General features: G+C 34.2%; 2 protein-coding genes across 8 annotated transcripts; one reads left to right on the plus strand and one right to left on the minus strand.

Moving 5' to 3' along the window:
- The first annotated feature begins 8 nt into the window (after positions 1-8).
- Positions 9-21,253, plus strand: LOC125250295 (NACHT, LRR and PYD domains-containing protein 12-like). 7 transcript variants are annotated; one of them, XM_048162820.1, is made up of 15 exons: positions 9-109; positions 526-599; positions 1,057-1,153; positions 4,033-4,137; positions 4,323-4,407; positions 4,582-4,777; positions 4,879-6,706; positions 7,963-8,076; positions 8,829-9,002; positions 9,406-9,579; positions 10,379-10,549; positions 12,036-12,209; positions 17,183-17,344; positions 18,127-18,237; positions 21,117-21,253. In XM_048162820.1, exons 3-14 carry the CDS (start codon positions 1,131-1,133, stop codon positions 18,200-18,202), a joined length of 3,282 nt encoding a protein of 1,093 aa, XP_048018777.1. In that variant the 5' UTR covers positions 9-109; positions 526-599; positions 1,057-1,130; the 3' UTR covers positions 18,203-18,237; positions 21,117-21,253. The 7 variants fall into 7 exon arrangements, 5 of the variants coding, with proteins under 5 accessions (XP_048018777.1, XP_048018776.1, XP_048018774.1 ...); XM_048162819.1 differs by lacking the exon at positions 21,117-21,253 and adding an exon at positions 18,437-19,522; XR_007180760.1 differs by lacking the exons at positions 17,183-17,344; positions 18,127-18,237; positions 21,117-21,253 and adding exons at positions 12,601-12,773; positions 14,672-14,805.
- Positions 19,370-22,328, minus strand: rbp2b (retinol binding protein 2b, cellular). The gene is made up of 4 exons (XM_048162863.1): positions 22,171-22,328; positions 21,234-21,412; positions 19,776-19,877; positions 19,370-19,593 (listed from the first exon to the last, which is right to left on the minus strand). Exons 1-4 carry the CDS (start codon positions 22,241-22,243, stop codon positions 19,540-19,542), a joined length of 408 nt encoding a protein of 135 aa, XP_048018820.1. The 5' UTR covers positions 22,244-22,328; the 3' UTR covers positions 19,370-19,539.
- Between the last annotated feature and the right edge of the window lie 1,408 nt (positions 22,329-23,736).

The raw sequence follows: 23,736 nt of genomic DNA on the forward strand, positions 1-23,736 counted from the left end.
GTAATTTCGGATAAACTCGGCATTTGAGGGACGCTGCATGACTGTATGAAGGATGTATGTTCTGGGAACCAAAAATTGTTAGCTGGGTCGCAGTCTGCTGGAAATCCAGGTAAACATCTGCGTGCACGCGCATGTCCGTAGTTATGATACATGACACCTGATTCTGGAAGAATCTTCCAGAAATGACAATTTTTTTTAAGACCACGGATGTTAAAACATGAAGAAATTGTTTTGCGGCATGTAGGCCTATTTTGATCTTAACACCTTTAACCTTATTTATTATTCTCAGGTTAGGTAAAGTAAGTCGAGTCTATAAGCATTTTAAACTACTTACAATTTGGTCAGAAGACTGTAATATTGTAATAATAATAATATTGTAAGCAATACCTAATATTTAATACATTGGTCAAATGTGTAGCAACAGACATCCAAAATCTTAACAAGGAGGCGGGGTATTTGCATTTTTTTGATATAATACAACAAAATAGTCATTGAGAAAGAGTCTCATTTCCACTTCCGTTTTAGGCTGTTGTTTTTCTGATGCGAAATCGAAAGTAATTTTGAAGCAGACATTTACAGACAGGAAGATGAAGCCTAACGTGAGTGTATTTATTATTATTATTATTATTTTGTCAAAGAACAGAACAAAAATCTACTAATATTAAATTGAATATTTCAGTTCATAGCAATTATGATTAGTAGTTACCATAATAATTCAGGATACTTTTACTCAAATCAGTTATTTTAGGATCATTTGAAAGTAATGAATTCAACCATTATTGTGAACTTGAAGTAATGATTAAACAACAAACAATTCAACAATTAATAAAGATTGGGTAAATATGATTGTAAGATATTAAACTTGAACAGAGAATATAACAGATTGTGTTCAGTCTCATTAAACAATCTGAAATTATTAAGACCTTTCAGTTATTTTACATGACAATATATTTGTAACTCACTTTATTTTATTCATTATTTTTTTCTGTTGTGTCTAACTCATCATTCTTCATTATTTTCATGTTCTTCATCTCTGTAAAATCTTGTCATTTCCAGGTCCTGCTGAACGATTGATTGTTTTCTCAAACCAGTGCTGATCAGAGGAGCGAGGAAAGGACTCTCTCTCTAAGATGAGTCTCTCAGAGAAACACAGGTAACACTGCATCTGTTTCACACCATCATTTTAAACTCTACTGGAGTTTTCCTGTAAATAAAAAAAATCTTAATTATAAAACTTTTTATATTTGCAAATGCTTTTCACAACTTCAATTTTGAACTTCTTAAATTAAGCCCTGTTTGACAGTGCTTAATAGACAATATCACAGATAATAATTTGTTAATTGTCTCTCTCTTGAACATTAAAGGTGCCCTAGATTCAAAAATTGAATTTACCTCGGCATAGTTAAATAACAAGAGTTCAGTACATGGAAATGACATACAGTGAGTCTCAAACACCATTGTTTCCTCCTTCTTAAATCTTAATCGTAAATCTTGTTGATGCAAAACACCACTGAAAAACAGGCGAATCTCAACATAACATCGACTGTGACGCAGCAGTCGGGATCATTAATATTTACACCCCCAACTTTTACATACCAGCCCATGTTCAAGGCATTAGACAAGCCAGTATTAACATCTGGAGCTGCACAGCCGAATCATCAGACGTTATGCAGGTATTGTGAAGCAAGCAAGGACAATAGTGAATATGGCAGATGGATCCATAATAACTGACATGATCCATGATATCACGTAAATTGTCTTTAAATGTTTCGTTAGCATGTTGCTAATGTACTGTTAAGTGTGGTTAAAGTTACCATTGTTTCTTACTGTATTCACAGACCAGAGCCATGTTATTTTCATTTTTAAATGCATGTAGTCTGTATAATTTATAAACCCATCTTCATTTTTTATAAATCCACAATATAAAAACCATATTACGTGATCTGATATGCTGCATCATGAACAGTCTGTAAGAGTTTGAGAGTTATATTAGCTGTGTGAACTTATTCTATAGAGACAGAGCGACACACGTCATAATCTGAAAACCACGCCTATAGGGGGAAACAATCCAACAGTCTCCATTGACTTTACATAGCATGAGGCTGCCTCCATGTCATTTCTGGTTTACAACAAAAAATAGAATGTCTAAAAGCTGCTGTGTGACAAGGTGTACAGCAAACAAGCTAAAAAACCCAGAACTAAGTTTTTATAAGCTGTCGACCCCAAAAACTAATGTTTAAGGACACAAAAGTGGATACAGGCAGTGAGACAGATCACAACGGGTCATATTACTATAAGAACTACACTGGAGGGGAACGTAATCGGTGACAGGTGAAATAATTCTTTGACATGGTTAAAAATAATGAATGGTTTGTTTATGTTTGTTTAGCATATGTTGTCACTGATTACATTCCCCTCCAGTGTATTTCTTATAGTAATATGACTATAAGTCTCACTGCCTGTTTGTGTCCTTAAACATTAGTTTTTTGGGGTCGACAGCTTATAAAAACTTATTTCTGGGTTTTTTAGCTTGTTAGCTGTACACCTTGTCATACAGCAGCTTTTAGGCATTGTTCTGTTTTTTGTAACAAGTCAGAAATGACACGGAGGCAGCCTCACGCAATAGAAAGTCAATGGGGACTGTTGGATTGTTTTCCCCTCCTGTGGGCGTGGTTTTCAGATTATAGTAAATGCGCTCTGTCTCTATTGTTTATACAATGTTTAATGGGAGTCGTGAGGTCGGGGTCGGGGAGCACAAGCATTTAAAGGTGTACATGCACTGAATCAGCACATTTTAATCCAACCCCAAAATAGGCAGTTAAAACATGGTATAATAAAAACTCTATGGGGTATTTTGAGCTGAAACTTCACAGACACATTCTGCAGACTCCTTAGACTTATATTACATTTTGTGAAATAGTGTTCTAGGACACATTTAATAAAACCAAATGTGAAATGACACAATGGTAATAGGTCGGAAGACTGAATCCATGTTTCTTGTGGCGCATTTGGAGATTTAAATGCTGAATTACCGCTGGGTGTGAGTTGCGCTTAAAAATTCTGCTGTTAACTATGGAAGCTTATGTGTAGCAATAATCACTTGAAATTCAATATCAAGTCAAGTCACCTTTATTTATATAGTGCTTTTTACAATGCAGATTGTGTCAAAACATTGCATATATGGTATGGAAAATGTAAATTTAAATACAGAAATGAATTGCCATTTTTACATATAAGCTTCCATAGTTAACACTCCAGTGTCTTCAACGTGGATAACATAAATAAAACACGGGTTACGATGGTATTAATTCACGTTTCTTTCTTTAATCAGAAGTATCGGCATAACAGCATAGCTACCTAACTCACTCCTGTACAACTCACTTCTTCTCTCCTCTGTTTCCAAGCGTGCTCCGCCTTAAAGTAATAAAATTTAATAAATTTCTAACCAATGTATATAAAAATCTAAATTTCTTCCCCCCTCCCATTTTTTAATAAAACCATGAATTAACAAACTGAAATAAAATAATGAATTTAAGGTTATAGTTAGTAAGAATTAGCCTTAATAATCCACAGTATTTTCAGGTTACTTATATTGTCTGTCATGTCTGTCAGCCACCACCGAAGACCATTTTTGACCCAGGAAAGACCCTGCATTAGGAAACAACTATACACTTAATTTAACTGAAGTATGCTAACAAAAATGTGCCACACAGACATTTCTGCTCTCCATTTCTGTTAATTAAAAAAATTGACATTAGTAATAATAACTAGTATAACTAGCAGTAATAATAATAACTCTCTTAAATTAGTCAAGTATTTTTTAACATATTTAATCTCATTCATGTACATTAAAGAAATCATTAAACCAATGTGAGTCAGTAAAATAAAATAATTGTTAACTATAAAACTGTAGATTGTGTGAGTGTGTGCATTTCTGTGGACGATTAGATTAAGACACGGCTGTGTTTCAGACACAGTTCAACCTCCTTTGCTAAAGTGTTTTTCTCTCTGTTGTTTCATCTGTGTCATTAGTGTAAGATCAGGATCACATGTGTCCAGCTCTGTGTCTCTGAAGAGTGACCGGTCAAAAGATAATGGACCAGTCTTCAGTGGAGAAAAACCATCATCTAATAAAAGGTATTTCATGTTTCTAATTTATGGTCACACATTGACTGTGTTAAAAAAGTTGTATCAGTGAATAACAATCATGAAACATTATTAGATCAAATATTTATTAGAGTATTCACAGATAATGTTTTATTTCCTTTTCTGTAGTGTTTTGCCTGGAAAATCAGTATTTTATCTTATTTATTTGATTACAGGCTTCAATATGAGACATTAGACTCAGACATTCAGACTCGCAGGAAATACAATAATTTTAAAGACAATCTCCTGTGGATCTTCCAGGTAGGAAAACACATTTTCATAAATGTTTAGAAAAAGGTTAGCATGTTAGTCTTTTAACAGGATTTTTTTCTTTATTTTAATTATTGAATAAATAGTGTTGACCAAATGTAAATGTACAATTTGCAATTTGGTTTAAATAGTTTTTTGTCCTTTTTTTTTTACTTTTGTTTTTAGGATCTTGAGTGCAAAATAATCACATTTCTGAAGGAAGAGCTGGAAAAGTTTAAGAAAATATTACAAAATGAGGACACAGAAAACTTTGTGAAGGACTTTAATGAGAAAAGATGCAGTATCAAAGCAGCAGCTCTTGATCTCACACTACATTACCTGAGAGAGATGAAGCAAGATGAAGCTGCTGATGCTCTAGAAGGTCAGAGACTCATGACCATCTGTCAGATTGTCACTTATTAATGTAGACTATAAAACTATATATTAAGAGTAAAATTATTTATTTTTTGTTCCTGTGTTTAGATGAGCTATTCTTCATTCATCAGCTAAAATGTGGCCTAAAGAAGAAGTATCAACATGTGTTTGAAGGAATGGCAAAGCATGGTGACTCCATACTCCTGAATAACATCTACACAGATCTCTTTATCACTCAGGGTGGCAGTGAACAGGTCAATACTGAACATGAGGTCAGACAGATTGAAGTTGCTTCCAGGCGTCATGAATCTCAAGAGATTCAGGTTAAATGCACAAATATGTTTGAAGCTTCTGAACAAGATGAGGAGATCCGAACTGTACTGACAAAAGGAGTCGCTGGCATCGGAAAATCAGTCTCTGTGCAAAAGTTTGTTCTGGACTGGGCTGAAGGAAAAGAAAATCAAGATATCAGTTTCATATTTCCTCTTCCATTCAGAGAGATGAACTTAAAGGAGAAAGAAAAGCTAAGTTTGATGGACCTTATAACTCATTTTTTCCCAGAGACAAAAGGACTGAACCTTACAAGAAGGAATCGATTCAAAGTCCTGTTCATCCTTGATGGATTGGACGAATGTCGCCTTCCTCTGAAGTTTGATTGTAATGAGACGTGGTGTAATGTATCGTCACCAGCCTCTCTGGATGTTCTCCTAACGAACCTCATGAAGGGAAATCTGCTTCCTTCTGCTCTCATCTGGATCACCACCAGACCAGCAGCTGCCAGTAAGATTCCTCCTGACTGTATCGACCGGCTGACAGAGATACGAGGATTCAGTGATGCACAAAAGGAAGAGTACTTCAGAAAAAGATTCACAGATCAGAATCAGGCCAACACAATCATTGATCATGTTAAAAAATCAAAGAGTCTCTTTATCATGTGCCACATCCCAATCTTCTGCTGGATTTCAGCCACTGTTCTCCAGAACATTCTGGAGGAGAAAAGAAATAATGATGTGAAAAACAATCAGGCTGATGAGATCTCTAAAACACTACAGGAATCAAATACTGAAGACACTCCCAAGACTCTGACACAAATGTACACACACTTTCTCCGATTTCAGATCCAGCAGAGCCGCCGAAAATATGATGGAGAATATGCAGCAGATGTTTCCTGGGATAAAGACACCATCCTTTCACTGGGGAAACTGGCATTTCATCAACTGGAAAGAAACAATGTGATCTTTTATGACACAGACCTGGAAGCCTGTGGGATTGACGTCTATAAGGCATCAGTGTACTCAGGCATGTGTACCCAGATCTTTGAGGAAACAGAGATCATTCTTGGTACCATGTACTGCTTTGTTCACTTGAGCATTCAAGAGTTTATTGCAGCCCTTTATGCAAATCTGTTTCTAGACATCAACAAGAAAAGTGTGTTTGTTCATGAGTCTACAGAACAGGAAAACAAAAATGAAACCATGATTGATTTTCTCAAGACTGCAGTGGACGAGGCGCTCAAGAGTGACAATGGACACCTGGACCTTTTCCTTCGCTTCCTCCTCGGACTGTCACTCCAGTCCAATCGACGACTCTTACGGGGTCTGTTGACACAGCAAGACAACAGTGACCAGAGCAACAAGGACATAGTTCAGTACATCAAGCAGAAATTAGAAGGTAATCTGTCTGCAGAGAGATCCATCAATCTGTTCTACTGTCTGAATGAACTGAACGACCAAACTCTGGTGAAGGAGATTCAGACCCACCTTAGCAAAGGAAGTCTCTCATCTGGTGACCTTTCACCTGCCCAGTGGTCTGCTTTGGTCTTTGTGTTGTTGACATCAGATGAAGAGCTGGAGGAGTTTGAGCTTCAGAAATTCAAGAAATCAGACGAGTGTGTCATTAGATTATCGGCAGTCATCAGAACCTCCAGAAGAGCTCTGTAAGTCATTTAATACTTTTTGTCATGTTTTGCTCTCATCTGAAAAATGAATTTATCTTAATTTATTCTATAGTGGTTCCCCATCATGAACTTAACTCTGCAAATCGTGACATATGAAATAATAGTCTGAAAAATAAATAAAAATAAATAATGGACACAATTTATGAAACCTTAAGACAAAATATAAAATAACTTTTACAAATGTTTGCTTATTTGTTTTGTATCATATGATAACACCAAACTTTTATAAGAATTTAACATTTTAAATGCTTAGTTTTATGAGTAGTTCTGCAGTTCTGAAGTTTTAATTGTGTGTGTACTGCAATAAGTAGATGATTGAGACATTCACCATTAAACATTTATCAATACCCTTTTGGATCATATTTATTTTACACATTTTAACATGTTTTTTCTCCAATTAGTTTTTTATTAACTTCAAAATAAATAATTTATTTCTAATTTATTAAATATTAAGTAAAATAAATATACATTTAATTTCTGCAATTGTTATGGATGTGTTTTTACTATCTTTAAATTAATGATATTTCACCCAGTGGTCACCCTGCTCTCTAAGATATCGGCATCAGCCATTGGTTGACCACAGTGAATAATCAAGAAAACCTAAATTGCTTTAATCCATTAAATATTAATTTTGGAATATTAATAATTAATATAATTTCTTTGGTTCTCAAAGTAATCTTCGCTTTACTTGGCCTAAATCATAAAAGATTTCATAGCAAAAAGATGTGTACATGTGAAAGGAGGCATTTTTTTAATTATAGTGAAAGATCTTTAACTAACTATAAAAGTGTGAACTGTCTCATCTAATAGTGTCAGTGCAGTCAAGTCAATAATATTTCTGAATGTTACGTATCCCCAACTAAGCAAGCCAGAGGCAACAGTGGCAAGAACCCAAACTCCATCAGGTGAAAGAAAAGAAATCCTTGGGAGAAACCAGGATCAGCTATAAAGCTATAAAAAGCTATAAAGTTTAACACAATTTCTTTTGCAAACATGCTTTATTTTACCTAGAAAACTTGTCACTGAATAAAAAAAAAAAAACAGATGTACAGGAAATACTAGTTTTTGAAGAGTAATGATAATTTCGATCCGCCTCTTTGCTATATATATATATATATATATATATATATATATATGTAAAAATTTATAGTGGAAAATATATTTAATATTGTATATTGAAAAATGTATTGTATATATTCCATCTAATTCTGTGATGTGATTTATTTCCCTTGTAGGTTAAATGATTGTTACTTAACAGACAAAATGAACAATAATAATCTGCAGGATTCAGGAGTGAAGCTGCTCTGTACTGGACTGAAGAATTTAAATTGTAAATTGGAGATACTACGGTAAGTTGAGCCACAGGAGTCACATGATGAGAGAGAGGTGCGATGACTGACAGGACAATGCTGGAGGCAAAAACGCAAGAGAACTTTGTTAATTTGCTAACTTTTGTTGTTTTTCTTTGTTTTATTGTTGTGTTTTCATTAAATAAAATGATGAACTACAAACTAAGCATTCGTTTTGAAATCCAAAGGTCTTTTATTTATTTGTTGCAGCACTGGTGTGCCATATCATTAGTTGTTGTTGTTTTTTTTCCGTAAGAATAATATTGAATTGATATTAATCATTTGTTTTGTTCCAAGAAAAGTAAAGATCTACTGTTAAAAATCAAAATGTGCTCGGTGCACAAGTTGGTGCCTGTGAGCTTCCGCGATGCGAGTGTGTGCATGTTTACTTGAGCTCGTTCTCTTTCAGTCTCAGCAACATTCGCATTTACTGTAAGAAGAAACTTATACAGTATGTGAAATTTGGCTAGATATAATGAATGTTTTTTTTTTAATTAAAGAGAAGATGTCTATCAGAGATGAAAGAAAACATCATTCTTATATTATTGTGTACCTTTGTGTGGTAATTCATTGAGATATGCTGATATTTAATTTAATTCTTTCTGCTTTTGTTTGTCTCTATATTCAGTTGTCAGTTTTTGCAACTAACTTTCAATGCATTTGTACAAAGAACAAAATAAAATTCACTTTGAGGATTTATGTTGTTCAGGTTTAACTGATTAATCAGCTGAATGTTTTCATTCCTGTTCTAGACTCTCTAACTGCAGTGTAACAGAAGAAGGTTATAAAGTTCTGGCCTCAGCTCTGAAATCAAACCCGTCACACCTGAGAGAGCTGGACCTGAGTGGGAATGAACTAGAAAACACAGGAGTGAAGCACTTATGTGACGTACTGAAGGATTCACACTGTAAACTGGAGAGATTGAGGTCAGTAACATTCTTCACATACAAGAATCAAAATGTTTAAAATCACTTTAACAGTTTAAACTAAAACAGTTTATACTCAATATCTCACAATGAGTCTGAGTTGAAGTCTGGACTTGAATTAGGTCATTCCCAAACTTTAATTTTCTCATTTTTCTCATGTTGTGAATCATTCAGATCAAAGACGTTCACAGCTCTACAGTTTTAGATAATTGAAATCTTGATAGTGATGTTGATGTCTAACATCTTGAATTTCTCTGTGCCTTTTGTTTTCCTCCATATTCAGTTGTCAGTTTCTGCAACTAACTTTCAGTACATTGATACAAAGAACACATTTTCACTTTGAGAATCTTTATTGTTCAGGTTTAACTAATTAATCAGCTGAATGTTTTCATTCCTGTTCTAGACTCTCTAACTGCAGTGTAACAGAAGAAGGTTATAAAGCTCTGGCTTCAGCTCTGAGATCAAACCCTTCACACCTGATAGAGCTGGATCTCACAGGAAATGATCCTGGACAATCAGGAGTGAAGGAGCTCAATGATTTACTACAGGATCCAAACTGTCAGCTGAAGACACTGAGGTGAGACGGGATGAAATAATTAACCAAATTAGTTATATGCAGGCTAAATAGTCATAACATATATATTATTTTAGTTATAAAACAAGCTGGATTTGTTGCATCAAAATGATCAAGATCAGATCAGATGCTGCAGGTTCTGACATGATTGATGACAACTGTCAACACAGTTTAATTGTGATTCAAGCTACAGGTCAAATAGACATTATGGGTCAGTATATGTGCTATTCTGGAGTATGGTATATCTTGACAGTTTTGCACAATTTTGTTTTTGTGCACACTTCTCATTAAAAATTCTAGATAATCTTTCAGTCAAATTGTTTTCTGAACACAATTGTTTTCCATCAAGCCCAGATTCACTGTATCTCTACAGCAGGTCTATGAGTCTCCAGATGTTCACAAACATGCAGTTTCACAAACCAGTTTTCTCTGCTGATGTTTCTCACTCCTCCTGCTTAAAAACCAGAAAGATCTTGAGGCCTTAATTTCACACTCTGTATTCATACTGAAAATCATGATCTAGTGAGCTTTTGTCCTTCTGCTCTGTGGGACGTTTCTGTTCTTATGAGTTTGCTTTAGGACTGAGTGTCCCTCTAGTTTCTTTTAAATAACTCTATTAGACTTTGTTTTCAAGTATTTATATATATTTATTTGTGTATTTTAAATGTTCAAAGAAAAGTGTTACATCTAAATAACTAACTAGAGCTTGTATTTAGAACAATAATTAAGTTTTTTTTATTTTATCGATCATGTTTGTAATGCAACAGACATTTAGTTGAGAACTGAATTGACTCTTCTGCAGGTTTTTGAGTGCTGCTGCAGATGAAGCCTGTCAGTATGTGGAGAGAGTTGTGGGTAAAAACCCGTTACTCCTGAGAGAGCTGAATCTGATTGGACATGAACTAGGAGACACACGAGTAAATCAGATCGCTGCTCTACTGCAGGATAAACACTGTCGACTCAACACACTGATGTGAGTATTGTTCATTTATTTAAAATATTACATTACTTTTAATTGTAATGTTACTCTAGCTGATAATATTTCCTCATGTATTTGAGTCAGAACAGTTTTTTATTGCCATAATAATTTACCAATCAGAACATGACACATGAACAGGGGGAGCACATGGCAAGATCACATGAGAAGCAAGACTGTGGGAATTATATAAAATAAAAGACATGAAAACATAAACTAAACAAAACCTAGAACAGACGTGACACTGCCTCATGGTTGTTATAATACATGTGTATCAAAAGGCACTATGACGACGGAGAATATAAGGAGTAGAGTTTAATCACAGAAACACAATATCAACATCTGACATCAACGAGAATGGATGAGGAATGGTGGAAGACAGGGTATATATACACAACTCAAACAAAGGAACTATTGAGGGCCATAACGAACACAGGTGGAAACTAATTACATAATTAACTGACAGACAGACACTAGGTCATGGGGGAAATAGAAACACAAGACATGTGACAACGGTGCAGCACTAAAGCAAATGAACTACCTTTTCCAAAACTTCTTTGATTGTCTTCTGCTTAAGAAAATACTTTATTCCTTAATCTGTTAATGTTAGTGTAGCAAAGTTCAATGTCAGGAAGGAAGAGGACAGGGTCGGCTTGACTACTGACTGCTTTATTGTCTCCACAAATAAATAAAAGGTGTGCAGACAGGCACAAGACGGTCAAATATCATAACACAAAAATAACTCCAATAGACAAGGTTTCAAGCATCCAGCAGGTCAGCAGTCAGTAGTCCTTCTCTCTCTCAGCCACTCCTGTTTCTCCTGGCATTATGTACTCTCAATTACTGAAAGAAGAGACAGGTGTTCGTCATTTGCATTTAACCCACTCACTCACCGCTCGTCTCCTGCCTCTCTCTCCCGCTGCAGACTTCGCTGAACCACGCCCCCCTCGCCACAGTTAGTTTATACTATTATTCATTTTTCATGTTCGTTCACAGTGGATTAACTAATGTTATTGTTAACAGAAATCCTTTGTATTTAAAACTATATTATTAAATGTTGAAACTTACATTAAGGTTATTAAATGCTGTACTAGTATTGTCCATCATTGGTTCATGTTAACTAATGTAGTTAAAGTTAAAAAAATGAAAGCTTATTGTAAAGTGTTAGTGAGTTGACAATGTATCTGAAAACAACCGACATAAACACATTTGTCCCAGTGATCAAACCAAGGGTGACATTGACACAAAAGAAACTTAAAGACAATATGAAATTAATGTGTAAACTAACATAGATTGATTATTTCAGCCTTTGTATTGTTACAATGTCAGTAGTATATTTAAATGAACAATGTGTGTCTTTCTCCATGTTACCTGCACCTGGATATCCCTGTTTATTTGTCAGCAAAAGTCTGCTGGATGAAGATAAACATGTTAGTCGATCATCATAGATCTGAATCATTGTCTTTTCTCTTTCTGTCTTCAGTCTGAGTGACAGCAGTATTACAGAGAAACAGTGTGTAATCCTGACTTCAGCTCTGAAATCAAACCCGTCACACCTGAGAGAGCTGAACCTGAGCGGGAATAAAGTAGAAAACGCTGGAGTGAAGCACTTATGTGACGTACTGAAGGATTCACACTGTAAACTGGAGAGATTGAGGTCAGTAACATTCTTCACATACAAGAATCAAAATGATTAAAATCACTTTAACAGTTTAAACTAAAACACTTTATACTCAATATCTGAGTTGAAGTCTGGACTTGAATTAGGTCATTCCCAAACTTTAATTTTCTAATTTTTCTTATGTTGGGAATCATTCAGATCAAAGACGTTCACAGCTCTACAGTTTTAGATAATTGAAATCTTGAAAGTGATGTTGATGTCTAACATATTGAATTTCTCTGTGCCTTTTGTTTGCCTCCATATTCAGTTGTCAGTTTCTGCAACTAACTTTCAGTACATTGATACAAAGAACACATTTTCACTTTGAGGATTATTATTGTTCAGGTTTAACTGATTAATAATCTGAATGTTTTCATTCCTGTTCTAGACTCTCTAACTGCAGTGTAACAGAAGAAGGTTATAAAGCTCTGGCTTCAGCTCTGAGATCAAACCCTTCACACCTGATAGAGCTGGATCTCACAGGAAATGATCCTGACAATCAGGAGTGAAGGAGCTCAATGATTTACTACAGGATCCAAACTGTCAACTGAAGACACTGAGGTGAGACGGGATGAAATGATTAACAAAATTAGTTATATGCAGGCTAAATATTCATAACAAATATATTTGTAGTGAGTGACAATTAATATAATTCAAAAGTACGTATCTGTATTAGATGACAGATTGATAGATAATCATTAAACTCTTAACAATTTGGGCAGTTTAAATGTATATGGACCAATTTTGCGAATCAGAAAATCACAGGAACGGCTACTGGAGATGGTGATTATTCACTGAAGAACACAGGAGTCAATAATAAATTAAGTACTTTACGTCTTCAAATAGTAAATTTACCCAAATTTAGTTATAGGCCATTTAAAAAGAAAATAACAACAATTAAATCACAATAAAACAATAAAAAACAACAAATGAATGACAATTTTCCAATGTTGAAGAAATTAGAAAACTCTTCAAATATACTCAGGTATCAAAAAAAAGATAACCCTCTTTTCCTCAAAGAAAATACTTAAAAATCAAAACAGTTTGGTTCAAATTCACTGATATCACATTTTTTTCACAATCACTTTTCTCGAGTCCAGCGATGCATCTGTTAATTCACAGTTCCATCCAAGAAAAGAAAAACATCCTTCCTTTAGCAAAGAATGAAAAACTTGGACTCTGTCGTCCCCTTGATATTCTTCTCCTAGTATTCGACTGGGTAGCTCGCCATCAATGGAATTTTCCGGTGAATTCAAAAAACCTGACAACATCCAGTATTTCCACACGGTAATACGTCAATATTGAGATCCTCACGAACACAAAATTAACTGGATTCTCTCAGTACAACCACTTCTCCATGAAATCCAAAAGGTTTTTTTTTTTTACAAAACAACGATTTACATCTGTATTTCTTCTTTTTAGAGAATTACTCTAGCTTAATGCTCTGATCAAATTGTGAGCTTGCGCTGCTTCTGCTGACTAAAAACAGGGCGGAGTTTCTCAGTCTTCTCTCATTGGTCAGTTATCTAATACATCTTATTCAGATTATTCTCTTTCACATTTATTCATTTTTTTCCTTTGCACGCTATGTGTCAGTAAACAATCATGTAGCTATACATTTTTCATTATTTAAACTATATACAATTATTATTATTAATCCTGAAATTAAGTCAGGGTTACATATTATTTTAGTTATACAGTAAGCTGGGCAATTTGTTGCATCAAAATGATCAAGATCAGATCAGATGCTGCAGGTTCTGACATGATGATGACAACCGTCAACAGTTTAGTTGTGATTCAAGCTACAGGTCAAATAGACATTATGGGTCAGTATATGTGCTATTCTGGAGTACATTTACATTTATGCTCTAACCACTGAGCTACAGGAAAGCATGGTATGGTATACCTTGACAATTTTGCACAATTTTGTTTTTGTGCACACTTTCATTAAAAATTCTAGATAATCTTTCAGTCAAATAGTTTTCTGAACACAGTTGTTTTCCATCAAGTCCAGATTCACTGTATCTCTACAGCAGGTCTATGAGTCTCCAGATGTTCACAAACATGCAGTTTCACAAGCCAGTTTTCTCTGCTGATGTTTCTCACTCCTCCTGCTTAAAAACCAGAACGATCTTGAGGCCTTAATTTTATACTCTGTATTCATACTGAAAATAATGATCTAGTGAGCTTTTGTTCTTCTGCTCTGTGGGACGTTTCTGTTCTTATGAGTTTGCTTTAGGACTGAGTGTCCCTCTAGTTTCTTTTAAATAACTCTATTAGACTTCGTTTTCAAGTATTTATATATATTTATTTGTGTATTTAAATGTTCAAAGAAAAGTGTTACATCTAAATAACTAACTAGAGCTGGTGTTTTGAACAATAATTACACATCTTATCTCATCAGTCATGTTTGTAATGCAACAGAGATTTAGTTGAGAACTGAATTGACTCTTCTGCAGGTTTTTGAGTGCTGCTGCAGATGAAGCCTGTCAGTATGTGGAGAGAGTTGTGGGTAAAAACCCGTTACTCCAGAGAGAGCTGAATCTGATTGATCATAAACTAGGAGACACACGAGTGAATCAGATCGCTGCTCTACTGCAGGATAAACACTGTCGACTCAACACACTGATGTGAGTATTGTTCATTTATTTAAAATATTACATTACTTTTAATTGTAATGTTACTGTAGCTGATAAATAATATTTCCTCACATATTTGAGTCAGAACAGTTTTTTCATAGCCATAATAATTTACCAATCAGAACATGACACATGAACAGGGGGAGCACATGGCAAGATCACATGAGGAGCAAGACTGTGGGAATTATATAAAATAAAAGACATGAAAACATAAACTAAACAAAACCCAGAACAGATGTGACACTGCCTCATGGTGCAGCACTAAAGCAAATGAACTACCTTTTCCAAAACTTCTTTGATTGTCTCCTGCTTAAAGAAATACTTTATTCCTTTATCTGTTAATGTTAGTTTATACAATTATCATCATTCATGTTCGTTCACAGTGGATTAACTAATGTTAACAGAAATCTTTTGTATTTAAAACTATATTAGTAAATGTTGAAACTTACATTAAGGTTATTAAATGTTAATGTTAACTAATGTAGTTGTACATGTTAACTAATGCAGTTAATGTTAACAAATGAAAGATTACTGTAAAGTGTTAGTGAGTCGAGTGAAACCTCAGTGATCTACTGATGAACCCACAATTCAAGCTGGAGAAACTAGAGTTAGTATCATTATACTGTACAGCAGTTACAGTGAGATTGAAGTTTATTTATTTTAAGACAGCAGAGCTTATGTTTCATTCTTTATAGCAGTGCACTTTCTGGGTTTTCCCTATTGGTCACTTTTTTATTTATTTTAAATCTAGTTAGCAACTGTTGAATTTCTTCAATAAGATGATCATCATAGATGTGAACTATTGTTATTTCTCTGTCTTCAGTCTGTATAGATGCAGTATTACAGAGAAACAGTGTGTCATCCTGACTTCAGCTCTGAAATCAAACCCGTCACACCTGAGAGAGCTGGACCTGTGGAGGAATGAACTAGGAGACTCTGGAGTGAAAAACCTCAGTGATCTACTGATGAACCCACAATTCAAGCTGGAGAAACTACAGTTAGTATCATTATACTGTATTTACTGTTTAGTTTATTTTAAGTCAACAGGGCACAAGTCACATCATTTGTAGCGCTGCATCTCCATCTGAAGAAAGATTCAGAAATGGTTTTAGTTAACGGGTTTATATGTGTATCAGTAAAATGGACATTAAACTTTAAAGCATTTTAATCTCTGTGGCTGTAAAATAGTTTCATATGCTGGAATCTGACAAATCTTTGCTGTGAAACAAGACAGAAGTGAGAACAGACTAAAAAACAGTGTAACAAATTGTCATGAATGGCTGGTTGTAATGAAGCTCATGATGATGGAGAATACAATAACACTGTCTTTAATCACAAATCTAAACATGTAGGAGAGATAAAACACAACCACTTCAACATAAACGACAGAACAATGAACAGACAGAACTAAGAGTTTAAATACACAGTCAGAGTAATCAAGGTAAAACTGAACAGCTGCAGGAACTAATTAACAACAAGAACACTAACTAGGGAACACACACAGACAGCAACACCATGATAATAAAACACAACAAAACTGTTACACAAATAGATTATGCTGAAATGTTACATTTATACTGGACTAATGGTACTTTTCACTAAATCTTCTTTTATTAAGCAAAATGTGTATTTAGAGATTGTAAATTACACTAAAATGATTTAATGGATTCATGTTTAAAATTTTCTTGCATTAAAATGTGAAAATAGTCCATTTAAATATTCATTTTTCTATTGTTTCTATATTGATCCTATATTAATCTATAGTGATAAATTCACTTATTTTTGGGAGTGAGGACGAATCCAGACTTGGATTGTAACTAGTATCCTCAAATGCTCCTGTCTTGGTTTGTTCGTTTATATCATTAAGTTTCCATGTTTTTGCTGGTTTATTAGTGACTGTATGACATTTATTCATGATTCTTTTAACTCACACATGAACTGAACATGGATTTGAGTCATTTTCTCTTTCTTCAGTCTGATTAGATGCAGTATTACAGAGAAACAGTGTGTCATCCTGACTTCAGCTCTGAAATCAAACCCGTCACACCTGAGAGAGCTGAACCTGAGCGGGAATAAACTAGGAGACTCTGGAGTGAAGCACTTATGTGACGTACTGAAGGATTCACACTGTAAACTGGAGAGATTGAGGTCAGTAACATTCTTCACATACAAGAATCAAAATGATTAAAATCACTTTAACAGTTTAAACTAAAACACTTTATACTCAATATCTCACAATGAGTCTGAGTTCAAATTATATTTGTGCAAAATTCTTCATCTTAATGATTTGTTTGTAAGATAATCTCTCTTCCTCTGTTTGTGTCTTTCTAGTCTACAGTACTGTGGCATTACAGATGTTTCTTCTTTAACTCAGTCTTTGACAAACTCAAAAGCACTGCAGTTTTTAAAACATCTTGATCTGAGTTTCAATAAGATAGGAGACTCAAAGCAGTGGCTCAGTGACGTGTTACGAGACTCAAACTGTAAACTGAGGTGAGGAAACATCACTGTGATATTAAAGAGATCTTCATTTACCTCTGATATGTGAAAGGAAATTATCATTAATCTTTATTGCAACAAAGGGTTTGTGTGAGAACAAAATGTGAAGTTATTAAAATGTTCAACACAAAGGAGGAAAGAGAACAAAAGCACACTGTCACTGCTTTGTTCAACAACACCTGCTTTATTAACTGTGTCAGTAGTGAATCATTTCAGTCTGAAAATAGACTTGTTCAGATTGTAGGAAAACGCTGCACTCCTGCTAAAATCAGTGCGTTCAGCTTCAGCTCACAGCCGTCCAGCCTCACATGAGAAATGTCTCTGTCTCTAGTGTGTTTTTACTTTGACAAGCAACACGTCACACTACTTTACACTCACTTTACTTTCAGTTATTTACTAAGAGCCCTACAAACATGTTTAAACTAGAGGACAAATGGCTTTAACTAAAGGTTTGTGTTTTAATTCAGAATATCATTTGTATTTGCTCCCTGTGGTTTATTCCATACGCCGTACACTCATTAGTTTCTTCTTTACAGTCACTCAATAGGAGTCACACCAACACAAACACACAAACATATCAATGTGATTCATGGTTTAAATGTATTATATTTAAAACACAAATATCTCTGCAAGATCATGTAAAGTCAGTAATTAATCAGATTACAGGAATTTAATGTATCTTCTTTTTACTCAAAAAACAGTATTGAAATATAGTAACTAATGTGCACTTTGTTCCTCTGAACACTGATTGTTTTCTCTTCTGTTTCACCTTACAGTATATATGATCAATCACCAAACGTCTCTGAACAAGTTAAATCTCCAAACACGTCTGATGGATGCTCTATATCATAGTGTGAAATCATCATGAGAGGAGCAGAAATCATCAGGTGATCCACAGAAGAGTCTCACTACTGTGTCTATGAGGAGAAATAAATGTGTGATTAATGTGTAAATGTGTTTCATACAGATGGAAGAGACTCAGACTTTACAATGAAATAAAGCAGCATGTGTATCAGAAACATGTGATATTGAATGATTAATGTTGATTTAGTATTCAGACAAATGAAGGTTTAGTTTTATTTAAAGGTGAACAGGAGGAAGAAGCTCAGATGAGTCTGTCAGCAGAAATCTTCAGGCTCTTCAGTATCAGACCTACAAATATAATAATGTTTGGATTGAACTCATCCATAATGATTAAAATGTTTATGATTATAAATATGATTGTCAACTATAGCCCATAAATGTATCAAAAGAGATAAAGTCTACATGTTACTTCAAACATTTACATGATCTCACTTATATTTTATGCACAGAATATATTTATTATTCTGTTTAATACCTCTCTAATTTTATTATTAATAAAAACTTATTTGTTATTGACCATACTCTTTTCCAGTTAATATTTTCATATTTAGCAGACCAAAACACTGTTGAACAAGGCAAATAGTTTGTTTTTAATAAAAGTAGCTCCTAACTTGTCGATGTAGGAGAATCTCTTAAAAATCATGGGCGTGTCAATCCTAATTTTAGGAAATTCTAATTTGAATATGGCAACATTTGCATTTTAAAACCTTTATTTAAATATGGCAACATCATACCTCATTCTACAATATTTCTATGATTAAATCGCTGTCAGAGACTCCTCCATCAGCCAATCACTGGGCAGAGTTAGTAAACATGTTGATGTCATTCATAGCAACAAGGTCAACCCCGCCCTTTCTTTAGCTCAAGACTTCTCTCTGTTCCTAGTAAAAGTTAAATATATTTAACTTTATTTTTAAATGCTTTTATGATCAAAGCTCTGTATAGTTTTTATTGTGGGGGACAAAACATATAATGCTATGCAATAGAATAATGAGATAGAGATATATCATATCGTATCATATTTGATGCTCACGTGATTTTTTTTTTAAAGATGTATGGATAATCAAGTAAACCTAAGTTTCCTGTTCATCTTAAAATATTTGATACAATAGGCTTAGTGTTAAGTTACAGACACAAGAAATGTGAGACTCATACTGTAATGTTTCATCTTTATTTAGTAGAAGAAAAACTCCTACAGAAGTGCTGTCAGTGCCACGTCAGTTTGATCTCCTGAGAAAGCAGTGATGCCTCACGTCAACAGCCTGATTTTGATAGACTTGTTACAGCAAAATGAATGTGACATTGAATCACAATCACGTGACAATTCAGTCTTTTCTTTTGTACACTTGGTGGCACACGGCATCCTCACATGTCAACTCCTGCAAGTGAAATGATCATGAGGTCAAAACATACACAGCAGAGCAGGAATTTTGTGAAAAGATAATATTCATTCAATTACATTTCATAAAAAGTGAAAAAATAAAGATTTATATGTAATATTGTTGATTCTAACATTGATGTGGTTATTATTAAACATAGAATGACTGTATAGGATGCTCACCAGATGAAGTTTGTCATCCTCTATCCAGTGTTTCCATCCCCGGTTGGCTTTCTCACCTTTCTGGGTGGCCACCAATTTGTCCCCTTCCCAGATCACCAGAGTCTGAATATCAAATAAATCTTAAACCACAGGAACTGGCCTGTTACATAACCTTTTTTTAAACAAATCATTTTTAAAAAAAAATAAAAATAAATACAGTATTTTTGACCATCATGACATATAAAAAAGACATTTTTCATAAAGAGAGCTATTGCTTTTTTGCAATACAGGTGTGCGCTACTCTTTCTTATTAGTGCTGACTGACTAGTTCTGCCTAGAATAAAAATACAGTTCATCGATCAGTACTTTTACTCGAGTAAAACTGCACTCTAAAAAAAAGTTGGGTTACAAATGGTCAAATTTGTTGTTTTGACCTAGAGGTTGGGTTAAATGTTTGACCAACCTGCTGGGTAGTTTTGTTTAACTCAAGTACTTTTTTAAATTACTGTATTGCTCACTTAAAATGAACCCAAAATATGTTGGAAATTAACATTTATTAACATGTTTAATAAATAATAATTAAATAAAACATGTATTTTATTGTTTATTAATAAATGTTCACCTTTTGATTATTATTCTTGCATCTAAAAAAAAAAAAAAAAAAAAAAAAAAAAAAGCTGGGTTAAAAACAACCCAAGTTGGGTTGAAAATGGACAAACTAAGCGATTGTGTTGTTTTGACCCAGCGGTTGGGTTAAATGTTTGACCCAACCTGCAGGGTAGTTTTTATTAAACTCAACTATTGTTTAAAAATTACCGTATTTCTCGCTTAAAATGAACCCAAAGTTTGTTGGAAATTAACATTTATTAATAAGTTTAATGAATAATAATTAAACAATAAATATTTATTAAATTGCTTATTAATAAATGTTCAACTTTTGATTATTATTGTTGCCTCTAGTAATTATGTGTCTGATTTTTAATTTCCAACCTATTTTGAGTTCATTTTAAGCGAGAAATACGGTAATTTTTAAACAATACTTGAGTTAATGAAACTACCCAGCAGATTGGGTCAACATTTAACCCAGCCACTGGGTTAAAACAATCCAATCGCTGGGTTTGTCCATTTTCAACCCAACTTGGGTTGTTTTAACCATTTTTAGAGTGTGGAAATTAGTACTTTTACTGGAATAATATTTTAATAGGGTATCTGTACTTTTATTTAAACACTATACTTGTGTACTTCATCCACCACTGGTTTATATAAATAAATCTGTATTGAGATGACATGAGAAAAAAAGACCTTAATGTATTTTGTCCCTTTGGGTAAAAGTTGAGGCCTTTTCTGTTTGTTTTACTGTAGGTTCAGCACTGAACAAACTGACTGAGATCACGGCCTACAGGTCAAGGCTGGGTAATGACAGGTTAAATAACATTACGTCACTAGAGGAGGATCACAGTTATAAAGGAAATTGCTCACCTTCAGCGTCCTGTTGTCAAATCCCTTAGTGAATTCTTCCTTCTCGACTCCAACAGTGAAGATCAGCTCATAGCTTTTGAAGGCGCTCTGTGTCTTAATCACAAAGTTATCCCCATCCTGGGTAAAGATCTTTGTCGGAGTGAGGTGAGCTGCAATCTTCCGGAAGGCAAAGTCGATGTCTATGTATGTGTAAGAATAACAAAATATTTGCAGCTTAGCATGGTCATTTCTCATACTTTAAATGGCTTTGCCTAATATTATAAAATGGCATAATCAGAGTTAGAAAATGGCACAAATAGCTTTCTCTTATTTCTCTGTTCACTGAACCCTTGTAAGATATTTTTTTGGGATGTACACTCAGGCTGTTGGGGTCAATGAAAACAATAAAATGTGATTTTGTAACAAAATAATGTATTTTTAAGATTTTATTTTTGGCATGTTTGCCTTTATTATGATAGAAGAGTGAGCAAAGCGGGAGAGAGAGAGAGATGAGAAGGAATCAGGAAATGTCCATGAGCCAGGAATCAACAGCGCTATATGTCGGTGCTGCCCACGAGGCTATCGGTGTCGACTAATGTCGCTTTTTTTTTTTTTTATATAAATGTAATTTTATTTACTTTATTAATGTTTTTACTCTACATTTGTGCAGTTTTGGGGGGATTTATGGCATGTTTTAAGTTTATATAAATAAATCCATAAATTAATAGTTTTAATTTTTTTTTTTTTTCTTCTTCAAAATAATTATTTATGTAAAATTCACTTTTTAAAAAGACCCACATTTCTAACTTTCATTCATGGAGATAGACAATTTGCCGTTTTTGCCATCTGTTGGAAAATATAGTTTTAAAGGTGCAATGTGTAAATTTTAGGAGGATCTATTGACAGAAATGCAATATAATATACATAACTATGTTTTCAGTGGTTACTGAAGGCTTACCCAGTGCTTTGAGGTAATTATCAATGTTTTCGCTCGACTCCAGCTCCCATTTTCCAGTGAAATCCACAGCCATGGTTGTGCGATGAGCTCTGGACTTCAGTAGCGTTACTAAGTCAAGTGAGGAGCTTTTATCCTTGACTGTTTGTTCACAGTGAGGGGAGAGAGCAGAGTAATGATGATAAGGGAGATCTCTGACCTGACTGCAGGAGAGAAGACCCCTCACCTACTGAAAAGAAGTTGAGCGAATAGGTCAAAATATATTTACCACCAGCCACTACAGACAGGTTCTTTGGGTTTCCTTTCCTTTTCTGTTTAGTTAGTGGTTCTGCAAAAACTCCCTTTTGTAACCTTTATATTTATGTGTAATATGCTGATTCGCTGATCAAGAAACATTATTTATTATCAATGTTGAAAACAGTTGTGCTGCTTAATATTTTTGTGGAAATCATGATACCTAAAATTTAGGATTCTTTGATTAATAATAAGTCGTTTTAATGCAAAAAGTCTTCAACACAAGATCAATAAGTGAAAACTAAAGTAAAACTAAATTACCAGAACTTAATTAGTAAAGTTGTTTATAAATGATTGCTCATCTTTGTTCACTTTGACTTTGGAAACAGTGGGTTTTGAAGTGATAATTGGCATAGTGCATAAACAATATTGTAAATCTATCACCCACTGAGATGCTGCTGCAGAGAGGGTGGGCGTTACACAGCGTCACTGTATTTGATCTTCAGTCCTGTGATCAGAGAAACTCTGTATTTGGACTCTATTGTTAAGCATGGAAGACAAGATAAGAGAAAATGTGTCAGGAAGAACAAGGACCATTTCCAGCGTTTGATGTTCAGAAGATCAGAATGCCCAAAGGCTACACTTTATTCTGCTCCAGCACTTAGCGTATATATTTATGAGTCAGATTTATCTTGAATGCTCCATCCAGTGTGTCATCACACAGGCCTGTAAGAAAGTAGAACGAATATGAAAGTACAGAGGAAGAATATTTTGGTATTACTCCTTAGCATGTGTTATAGTAAGCCTTTTTGCTATTTTAATTACAGGAAGGGAGAAAGATTTGGATGTAAATTCAAACTTAAATTGCTTACATGAACACAAAAGAGGTTTTTGTACAATTTGATTTTTGTTCCATTGGAAAACAAAATGACATGAGGGTTTTAAAGAAATGAACACTTCAGTTCAGCAAGGACAAATTAAATTGATTAAAGGTGAAAGTAAAGATAATGTTACAAAAGATTTATTTAAAATGCTGTTCTTTTAAATTTTTTATTCATCAAAGAATCCTAAAAAAATGTATCACGGTTTCCACTAAAATATTAATCAGCAAGTTTTCAAATGTTTCTTGAGCAGCAAATCAGCATTAGAATGATTTCTGAAGTGACACTGAAGACTGGAGTAAATGATGCTGAAAAGCTTTGATCACAGGAATAAATTACATTTTTGAAATATATTAAAATAGAAAACAGGTGTGAACTATAACAAAGACTTTATATACAGAAAGAAGGTTCACTCCTATTACTTATAAATGGGATGAAGTGCAACGCGCAATAT

The sequence above is a fragment of the Megalobrama amblycephala genome, linkage group LG17, assembly GCF_018812025.1.
Source record: "Megalobrama amblycephala isolate DHTTF-2021 linkage group LG17, ASM1881202v1, whole genome shotgun sequence".
In the NCBI taxonomy this organism is placed as follows: Eukaryota; Metazoa; Chordata; class Actinopteri; order Cypriniformes; family Xenocyprididae; genus Megalobrama; species Megalobrama amblycephala.